At 34.7% G+C, this 11,394-nt stretch overlaps 1 protein-coding gene across 1 annotated transcript; it reads left to right on the top strand.

The window, feature by feature from the left end:
* The first annotated feature begins 3,928 nt into the window (after window positions 1-3,928).
* On the top strand, window positions 3,929-5,141 carry LOC108379642 (clavesin-1). The gene is made up of 3 exons (XM_017635987.1): window positions 3,929-4,606; window positions 4,661-4,777; window positions 4,842-5,141. The coding sequence occupies exons 1-3, from the start codon at window positions 4,001-4,003 to the stop codon at window positions 5,094-5,096; spliced, it is 978 nt and encodes a 325-aa protein (XP_017491476.1). The 5' UTR covers window positions 3,929-4,000; the 3' UTR covers window positions 5,097-5,141.
* Window positions 5,142-11,394: the final 6,253 nt, after the last annotated feature.

Raw genomic sequence — 11,394 nt, forward strand, 5'->3', positions numbered from 1 at the left:
AAATCACTACTCTCTGTTATGTAGTCTCGCTACTAATCGCGAGGTAACTCAAGCAAGAGAGATAAACAACAAATTCTTGAATACCCTAAAAGTAAGTGAAGGTGTGCGTAACACGAATCGGGGTAGCATAATGAAGTTAAATGATGCTAACGAAATGTGCGAAAAAATACAAACAACATTTAGAGGCATATATACAAAATCATTTAGAATAACAACAAAGAGAAGACAGCGAAAAACAAATGCCTGGATGAACGATGAGTTGAGGACGGCATGTGAAGCTCGTGACAAACTTTATAGAAGGTGGCGCGCAAATCCCAGTGATAAGCAGAGGGTGGCCCAATATAAGCAGTTTCGAAATCAGGTAAACAGAAAACTTGAAAACACGAGAAACTGATACAATCAAAATTTGTTCTACAAAAATAAAAAAAAACTTGAAGAAAACGTGTTAAATTATAAATGAAATAGTTGGAAAGAAATGTAGTAGTGTAGACGAAACTGTTACGAAAAACTTTAAAAGAAGTTTGAAGCTCATTTGTGATTGTACAATACATACCTGTGACATTAGAACGATAGAACCTGCAGAAGTTAAGATTGCAAACTCTATTTATTTTCCCGAAACTAGTGAAGATGAAATCGCCTCAATTATTGCGGGTCTGAATGAAGAGAAAAGTCCAGGATCCGACGGAATAAGCCCAAAAGATTTAAAAAATAACATTTACGTGCTAACACCTGTGATCACGAAACTTAGAAACCTTATTCTACAACAATCTTACGTACCGGAAAGCCTTGAAATATCTATAATACGGCCAATGTATAAGTCGGGCATTAAATCCGACCCGGGAAATTACCGTCCAATAGCGTTAGTCCCTATACTAGAAAAAATTAAGGAAGAGGTGATAGGCAGTAGATTACGACAATTTATAGAAAAAAATATGACGTGATACAACACAACCAATATGGATTTCAAAGACGACAAAATATGAATAGGAAACTTCGCAAACACATTAAACTACCACCTCAGCAAAATTCAACACAACCTAGCTCTGTTTATTGATTTTCGCAAAGCATTCGACACGCTGTCGCACAAAAGGCTGTTGGAAAAATTGGAATATGCCGAAATAAAGGGGAGATTGCCTGGGATTGTTTAAAAGTTATCTCGAACTAAGAATGTTTCAGGTGAAAATATATGAGGAAAAAAGCGAAGAAAAATCTTTCACACACGGAGTTCCTCAAGGTTCGAAATTGGGTCCACTCTTATATTTAATATACTCAAACAGTTTGTTGAAGAACTTGAAGAACTGTGAGGTCTATGCATATGCGGATGACACCGCCGTCGTTGTGTCCCATAGGGACTTAAAAACAGCAGCACAAATACTACAACGAAAGCTTAATATAATAACAAGATGGTCACATGATAACGGACTGTCAATCAATGCATCGAAAACAAAAATTATGCACATAAGGCCACCTCACATAGCACGCTCGGACATAAATATAGTTTTTCACAGCTACGCTTGTCTAGAAACACTTTAGTGTCTTGTGGGTGCACCTCAAATATTGAGGTGGTCGATAGGTATAAATTCTTAGGAGTCATAGTAGACTAAAACTTAAAATGGAATGAGCATATTACAGAGTTACAAAAGAAAATCAGGAGATCAACATTTATGCTAAGACATCTCAGCTACTGTTCAGATTATGGAGTTCTAAGACAGGCATATCACTCGCTAACGGAGTCCTACTTGCGTCACGGCATCACAGCATGGGGAACATCATCCGGATATACGAGCCAAAACTATGTGCTTAAAATATTGGCGAAGAAACTAAATACCCCAACCGACGCTCTTCTTGCAAAAAAAAACTAAAAATACTCGATGTTAAATCCATATTCAAGTGTGCAGTGCTAGATGAGTTTTTCGATAATGGGCGCTTTAGGAACCAAATCGACCACGAGTACAAAACTCGTAGGCGACAAGAAGGACGCTTCAGAATCCCAAATTTCATAAATAACTATACCAAAAATACACTAAACGTCGTAACGCCAACTCTGCTGAATGAACTGCCACCACAATACATAAATTTGCCGGAAAATACAATCAGAAAAAATTTAATAAAATATCACTTCTTATATTCTTAGCCATAAGCTGCATTGTAATCGCATCTTTTTTACATATCATTTTAAATGTTATAGCACTGCTATTAGTATTAGTATCCTGAAGAGAGTATTAGTTAAATCAATATTAACAATTCGTACCCGCAGACAAGCTTGCTTAGCTTCGCGGGTTTTACCAGTCTGTACAACCTTAAATGTAACCTCTTCTGAATAAATAATGAATGAATGAATAAAGAATTTGTGGCGTGCGGCTTGATGTTGTCACACAAAGGGGAGGGACCTACAGTTTTACGCCGACTACGAACGGCGATTGTATTTTTATGAGAAGCTGTTTTTCAAGATATAAATACACATGGAGGTTTGCCATTGCCTGCCGACCGCTGCTAAGAAAAAACTTTTTTCTAATTTTTTTTATGATATTGCTTTGACCAAGGCTTGAATCCAGGGGCTGCGAAGTGGAAGAGCGGACTACTTACCACTACACCACAGCTCGTGATATTTTTTCGTTTTTTTTTTGTTGTTTAACATGCATTACACTACATATATAAGGATTGCTTATAATGCTTGCAGAGTAGTTGCTACAAAACTTAACTTATTATTAGTCATTATCATATTTATTTGTAGCATAGCATCACTTCTAGCAATTACTCTGTCGCCAACCTTAGATGACCAATGATTCTGTTTACTTTACTATTAAATAACAATGGAATGACGAATTGTTTTAGTATTTGTAGTTGTTGTTGAAAAAAATACGATGTCCGATTTTAAAAGTATTCAAGACGGTGCTTAAGGAGACTAAGCACAATGTGTATACCAAAATCGGTCGAGATGGGTCTAGTGGTTTTTAAGATAGTACACATATAATATAATAAGTTGGATGTGCCACCCCTTTTTTACAAATTTATTTAAAATCACTTTTTTGCTAAATATCGGTTGTATATATCAATCTTGAATAAATATTTATGAATTCCTTAGCCATACTGCTCAAAAAATGTGAAAGTCTGGTTCATACACACATATAAATTCTAGGCCGTATTTAAGAAAAGTTGCCTAGCGTCGACAATTTTTATGCGATTGCAATAAAAAAATTTCAAGCGAATCGAAACTGTCTCACCAAATTTGATGTCCGATACGAAAACGAATGCCTGATATATATTTCATTACTACAACGCACAACCAAACAACTTCAAAATAAAAGTTACAAGCAACGAAATAAAAAATTTCATTGAGAATAACTCTTACCAGGCAACGTGGCAACAAAAGAGTCGAAAATAAAAGTTATTAGCAACGAAAAAAAGTTTTCATTGAAAATAACTCTTACCAGGAAACGTAAAAAGAAAAAAGTTGAAAATAAAAGTTATGACCAACGGAAAAAAATTTGTCTTAAGAATAACTCTTACCAGGCAATGTAAAAAGAAAAACTTCGAAAATAAAAGTTATGATCAACGAAAAAAAGTTTGTATTGAGAATAATTCTAACCAGTAGCTCGTTTCTGTAACAATTCTCTGCCAAGGCGAATTTATATATGAATAGAGAATGACGTATACTCTCTACCAGTAGAGAAATAATCGATAGAAAGGAGTTACAGAAACGAGCTGCAGGCAAAATAAAAACAAAAAAATCGAAAATAAATGTTATGATTAACGAAAAAATTTAGTTTTGAGAATAACATAAAGTAACTTAAAAAATTTTTTATTGTCCTACGACCAACGACCAAAAAAAATCATAACAGCTATTTAGGGTCTCGGCAATAAACACTTTTCAGTAGTTGCTTTTTAAGGCGTGTAGCTTAAATTATTATTTATATCAATATCACATACACCTTATAATGAATGCTACTAAACTGACTGTTTTACTTATTACTTTCTTTAAGTGTAGGATACCGAAACAATGCAGCAACTGAACACATCAGATTATGAGACTACCGAATATTTTGATTCTTATGAATGTTCTCTAAGTCCAGAAATGAAACTACTTGCCAAAGAAGAGCTGCATGAAGATGATAATATACGTCAGCAGGCATTAAAACAGTTTCGCGAATGGATATCTAAACACCCATCTATTAAGAAGTGCCGAACTGATTCCATGTTTCTGCTAAGGTTTTTACGCACCAAAAAATTCTCAGTTCCTGAAGCATGTGAAATGCTTGAACGTTATTTAACTATACGTCAGTTATTTCCGCAATGGTTCTCAAAACTAGATATTACAGACTCAGAGATCAGTGAAATTTTTGATAATGGTTATCTAATTCCGCTTCCTGAAAAGGATGACAATGGTAGACAAATAATACTTTCAGTGGCGAGGAACTTCGATCCATACAAATATAACTCTGTTCAGATGGCTCGTATTCACTCACTTATTTGCGAAAGCTTATTAGACGACGAGCAGTCGCAAGTAGCTGGTTATGTGTACATAAACGACGAAAGTGGAATTAAAATGGGGTTCGCAAGTCTTTGGTCCCTCGCGGATTTAAGAAGTATGGTTAAATGTATACAGGTAAGTCAGAACTGCGTTTACTTAATTTCAAAGAGAAATAATTGCTCTTTCCAGAATTCCACTCCCATGAGGCATAAAGAAACACATTTCATTAACATACCGCATTTTGCGAACCGTATTATCGAGTTGGGAGTATCATTGCTCAGCGAAAAACTAAGAAAACGTATAGTTGTAAGTTGGAAAACTAATTAATAAACCAGAAGTTCCTAAAATATATTATCTTTTTTTAATGCAGATCCATAAGACACTTGACGCCTTGAAAGAAAAAGTAAAACCAGCTATTCTTCCTCGGGAATATGGTGGGACCATTCCGGTTTCTGATATTATTAAACAGTTTAAATTGAAACTATTAGAAAAACGATCGGCGATCTTATCCCTTGATGACATGTACATTGATATAACGAAACAGCCTAATATTTCCTCAAATATCGGTTTAAGTGATGTTGATGTTGGAATAGTAGGCAGTTTTAGAAAACTGGAAGTGGATTGAGTGATATGCCCAAGCCTTTTTGTATACAGTTATTACAAAAAAAAATCATGATTGTATGTTAAAAGCCTGTATACCCACTAATTGCTAATCAGAAATACTACATATTTTGCTGATATATATGTACCTTAAATCATAAGGCTGTTGTTTTGCTAAATTTATATTTTTACAATTTGCAATCAGCTCAGGAAATGACGCAAAAAATGGCCCGATCATTACATGAGCCATCCTTTTGTGGTTCTAAGCAAGATATGAACCAAAAGTTCCCATCCATCCATGTACCGGTTGAAATGTTATGAGAAGTCAAATGTAACAATAAATGGTCACTTTATTGAAAAAAAAACTTTCGTTATCAAATTTGTAGTTTAAGACTTTTCTGACCAACAACGTTTAACATCGTTTTTTCGGTAGACGGTGCATTTAAATTTAAATGCATGGTTTATATTGTTGTTTTTCTATGATGCTATTGCATCATTTATTAAGGAAGGTGTTATACGTTCGCGATCCTCTCGCTCTAATCGCCATCCTTAACTCCCTGAGAAAATTAAATTTGCCGCTTTGACAAACTAGTCGACCATTTCGTCTCTATCTCTATTGTTATTCGTTGACCATTAGAATTAAAATGTATGCGAATTAGTTTCAGCATTTATAGCAGTTTTTTGGAAAACCAATTCCTCAAATCGTAAGTATTTTATGTACTTATATATACAATCTATAAATAAATCCATGATACAAATATTTAAAAGCAGTTTCACTTCTTCTTCTTATTCGCCATTGCTCCCATTTGACGTAAACTCTGCTTTTGTCATTTTCTTTAAATTGAAGCTACCATATTCTTTGAAGAAACTATAAAGTGGGTTTTTACTTAAAAACAATATTTAAAAAATTATTTGGAAAAATATATTTTGAGCATCATTTTATAGCGAGCTTTTAGTGATTTATTTCGAAAATTATATACAAAACGGAAGGCAAGTAAAATACTCGTATTACATTGTGTAATGCACATAGAGAATCTATTTGTTTATGCAATATTTTCACCATTATTTAGTATGATTAGCTGCATATTTCGGGATGGCCAAGTACATGGTAACTTCACAAAGGTGTTGTTTGTTTGTTCCAATAACTTTTCGGCCGAAAATTTTCAGCTCCGGGATGGATGTGCCCAATCTGAGCGAAACGCGGCATGAGCAACAGTAGAGAGAGTATTCCAAGAATTAGTAAATTTTTTTACCAAAAGAGAAAGCATGCTCCTGATGTTTCCACTCATTACAATTATAACGTGTTGTCTCTTCTTATAGATTCACGTTCTTTGGTCATATTTCCACTAAATAGGATCCAAATCAAAGCAACATCCTAATATCTAAATTCCTTAAAGGGCCAGATATAATAATATTTCATGTAACACTGCAGGTAATGCCAAATTTTTTTGCGGTAAGGTCAGGCAATGGTGATTTCGTTTCTACCAAAAAAGGTCGCATTTTGATTGCGCCTTTCGCTTTTTGTGTTCACTGAGAAAAAAATTAAACAAAAATTGGTTAATATTACCAAATTCAAACTTGAAAAGAAATCATCGTGATTTTTGGTTAATATTAACAATGCCTTGGTTGCTATATTCAACAGTGATTTGGTAATATTAACCACACTTTTATTTACATTAACCAAACATTTTGTTGCCGATTTTACGTTTCAATACGCTTATGTTCTGCACTTCACAGATGCTTTTTCATATCTAGGATATCTAGATACAAAACAAACATTTTTATAATCATTTTAACACGTTGTCTCTGACGGGATTTGAAAACGCATCTTCTGAAAGTTACCCAGTAACAGCAAGCATCTCTGCACACTCAGCTACAGCCGCTTTATAATTGTGTCTTCAAATGATCAACTCGAATACATTTGCTTGGCGTTTGATTTGGTTCCGCACTTCACAGATGCTTTTACGTAATTAATAAAAACCAAAAACTTACAAAAAACAAAAATTATGTGTTGCCGCTGACGGCTTTCGTACTCGAGCTCGGGCGACAACAAATAACAAAAGGCCTCTCTGCACGACCAGCTACAGCCAGACATACGAATTTGTTTTCAAATATTCCACTTGATTCACATTTCTTACAATCGATGTATTAGCTATGAAAAAACCAACGATAACGAGGTTGACTCAGTGTTCGATTCTAAATTAAAGGCAGAGGATGACACAGTTTGTGTTCGTTTCTTAAAATATCATACTTTGAAGCTTTGTCAGGGGAGATAGTTGCCCTGAAAATCAGATGGTTGTTTAAAACGCCAATATTATGATGATTAGTGCAAAGCCAGCATAAAGTCAGTTTCCACGAGCTTCAGATTTTGATAAAAAACGAGGACAAAATGTAAAAAATCGCGTTTTTTTGCAATATTTTAGAAGATCTAGCAAAGACACAAAAGATGATAGAACCTTCCTGGCTTAAATTAAAGCTAGAACTCTCGGCTACTATCTCCATTCCTGCACATTTATTTGATGGTCACTTAGTCATTTGTTATATACTATTTGTTTTACTCAATTTTAGAAAAAAGTAGGAAGAAGTTGAATCAAATTTTTGAACGTTTATTATAGGTTTCAAAAAGAAGTTTCATTGACATTGGTTATTATGGTACACAAATTGTTGAGATCTTAAAATATTTTTTACCACTATTATCTTAAACTAAATGATGGCACATTTGTATGCATATTTCCCTCCAACAGAGGGGGTTAAAACCTTTAAAACCCTCCTTGAAACCAGGCCTGGGTACTACGTATTATATAATACTTTCTTAAATTTACCTTATCGTTATATACCATTTATTACTGTAAGCACAAAATAAATACTCAAGCCACTCATAATTTCAGTGAAACCCGTTTAAGTACCCCCCGCTTATGTACCTAACCCGCTTAAGTTACCAACATTTTTGGGTACCGTGAATTTTTTAATGTAATCTGAAGAAAATCCCATTCTTAAGTACCTCCCCGCTTATCTACCCAACCCGCCTAAGTACCTAAATTTTTCGTATCCCATTTACAATTTTACTTATAATTTTCGCCCTTTAAGTGCTCTTTTAAAATAACTTAAAATATTTTTTTGCCGCATTTGCTTCCACAATATATAACGAACTAGCAATTACCCGGCGTGCTTCGCAGCGCCTTAAATGTATGTATTTTTGTGTTGCAACTCTCTCCCAAAACTCGTATGGCCTTATTTATAACATATATTTAAGGAGCTTTACGAAGTAAGATTAAAAAAAAATTAGATCTATGAAGCCTTGTTTCTTTTTTGAGTGTGGGTGTTAGTTAATGTCTTTTCGAAGATAATTCGAAAATAAGTAAAGTACCGACTTTCTCTTGGAAATTTAATTATTAATCTTATAACTGGAGTCTACTATCGCACCCTTTCCTCAAACGTGTGTTAATTAAATATTTAATTACCGTTTACTTATCTAATTTGAAAAAAAATTCTTTACTATATAAATATTTACTGTAGTATTAACTAATATCAACTAAATGTTGTGAGAGGGAGTAACAAAACAAAAATACTTTTAAGGCGCAGCGAAGCACGCCGGGCAAATACCCTAGTATTTAATAAATAAATTAAATTAAAATTTTCAAACAGATGGCAACGTTTCAAATAATATAACAGCCATCCCTAGACAAAAGCGTCCGCATTGTCTGGCTGTCAAAAAATTCTCATGCCTATACAATTTGTATGAAGTATACCGAAACAACGCGGCGTCAACGCTTAGCGGTTAGAAAATCCGATTGTGACAGGGCGTTAGGAANCTTATCTAATTTGAAAAAAATTGGCTGCAGAAAACAGCGAAACTGTCATTTTCGTAGTTCACACAAACAANCCCTAGTATTTAATAAATAAATTAAATTAAAATTTTCAAACAGATGGCAACGTTTCAAATAATATAACAGCCATCCCTAGACAAAAGCGTCCGCATTGTCTGGCTGTCAAAAAATTCTCATGCCTATACAATTTGTATGAAGTATACCGAAACAACGCGGCGTCAACGCTTAGCGGTTAGAAAATCCGATTGTGACAGGGCGTTAGGAAGTGAAGTTGGCTGCAGAAAACAGCGAAACTGTCATTTTCGTAGTTCACACAAACAAACCTATGCCTATTTTTGGTGTTATTTCTTCATTTGACGTGGCTTCGCCGCTTTTGTTTAGGTATTGCACTTCGGCGTTAACGCTAGGCGTCAGAANAGCTTCGCCGCTTTTGTTTAGGTATTGCACTTCGGCGTTAACGCTAGGCGCCAGAAAACGCTCAGCCCAACGCTTTTGTGTAGGTATGGCAGTAGGCTTTCTTTAACCTTTCTCTTTTGACAGATAGCTGTCATAAATAAATAAATAAAATAAATAATGAAGTACAGACTTAAAAATTTACTTTATCTTATCAATTTGCTTTAAACGAAATTTACAAAAATGCAGAGACTGAAAATAAAAGTTATTTTCAGGGTTTGAAAAACTGTCAGCACAGCACTACTATTTTTGCTTTTGCTTCGCTTTGAAATTTTTGATTTTCATTCAAACTGATTTGCTTTCGCTGTGACTTTGAAAATTTTATTTTGCTTTTTTGTCGGCAGTTTATTGAAAACAATTTAGTTAATTGAATTTACGGCTTTTGATTTGCTGTGATAGCACTTTTCTTGTGCTGTGATTTGCTTGAATGTCCTGTGCATATGAAGCTTTGCAGCATGGTGTATTATCGCTGACTCGCCAGGAGTGAGTACACACAAAATTTGCAGTATCAATTCCTTTGCCTTGAGCTTTCGCTAGCGATTATCTGGTGTGAAATTGGCGATTACCAATCGCTAGCGAATTGCCTAACAATCGGTAATGCATCGCCGTAGTTAGCTTATGGTCGCCTCTTGTCACTAGTACAACTAAAGGGTAGTGCATTTGTGCATGCATACATATTTCTGCCAATTTGATGTTTCACGGTCAAGTAATAGTCGAATTGCTGTTGCTTTGCTGCCGCTGCGCTGTCGTTGTGCTTTCACATATTGTTTTTTAACTAACTGTCTGGTTGCTTTCGAAATTTTACAGCAAAATGACAGCCAAAGCATTTGCTTTTTTCCGAATTGCTGTTGCTTTGCTTTCGATATCATACATGCCGAAGTCAAAGCACAGCAAAAGTAAATCAAATGAAAAAAATACAGCATTTTCAAACCCTGGTTATTTTCAAATTTTTGATATCAAAAAGGCATAGTGAAAAAATTATGCTATAGCTTTTTCAAAGGTACCATTAGACTCGTCTCTCATTGTAGATTCTGATTCCTCCATGACTTTTAAAAATATGGCTTTTATCATTTTGAGCAAATAATACCGATTATTTCTGCTTTTTATTTTTTAAGGCAAAAATAAAAGTTAAAATTTGCCTTTTATTTTTTTTTGAGCAGAAAATAATCGGTAATTGTTGACTTTTACTTTTTCGGACAAAAATAAATGTCAAAGTTAAAAATCAAGTATTCCAGATCTGTGTATATTCGAATGTGATAGTTTTGAAGCTCCTACAAGGATTTTAATAACCCCTACACCCAAATACCAGGGTTAGTTTAAATCTATATACAATGTATATGTATATATATATATATATATATATATATGTATATGTATATGTATATGTATATTATACATATGTATACATACAATACATGTAGGGAGTTTTTGTTAGCGGCATCAGATCTGCACCGATTATTCCACTTTCAAAACTGAGGTGCCAAATTAAAGGGCTTAGCCTCTAGATGTATGTACCACAAGGCATGCCTTTTTTAATAGGGTTGCCACCTTTTTTTATATTATAAAATCTGCGCCGTTCGTTGAAACAGAAGAGGTTCCAAATGAAAGGGCCAGGCCTGTAGATGTGCAAGAAGGTCTCAGTTTTTTTTAATAGGGTTGCCACCTTTTTTTATATTATAAAATCTGCGCCGTTCGTTGAAACAGAAGAGGTTCCAAATGAAAGGGCCAGGCCTGTAGATGTGCAAGAAGGTCTCAGTTTTTTTTAATAGGGTTGCCACCTTTTTTTATATTATAAAATCTGCGCCGTTCGTTGAAACAGAAGAGGTTCCAAATGAAAGGGCCAGGCCTGTAGATGTGCAAGAAGGTCTCAGTTTTTTTTAATAGGGTTGCCACCTTTTTTTATATTATAAAATCTGCGCCGTTCGTTGAAACAGAAGAGGTTCCAAATGAAAGGGCCAGGCCTGTAGATGTGCAAGAAGGTCTCAGTTTTTTTTAATAGGGTTGCCACCTGCTTCTAAATCAGAAGACTTACACCGTTCGTTG

Source organism: Rhagoletis zephyria, unplaced genomic scaffold (assembly GCF_001687245.7).
Source record: "Rhagoletis zephyria isolate East Lansing unplaced genomic scaffold, Rhagoletis_zephyria_1.1 Rzeph_scaffold_16910, whole genome shotgun sequence".
Lineage (NCBI taxonomy): Eukaryota > Metazoa > Arthropoda > Insecta > Diptera > Tephritidae > Rhagoletis > Rhagoletis zephyria.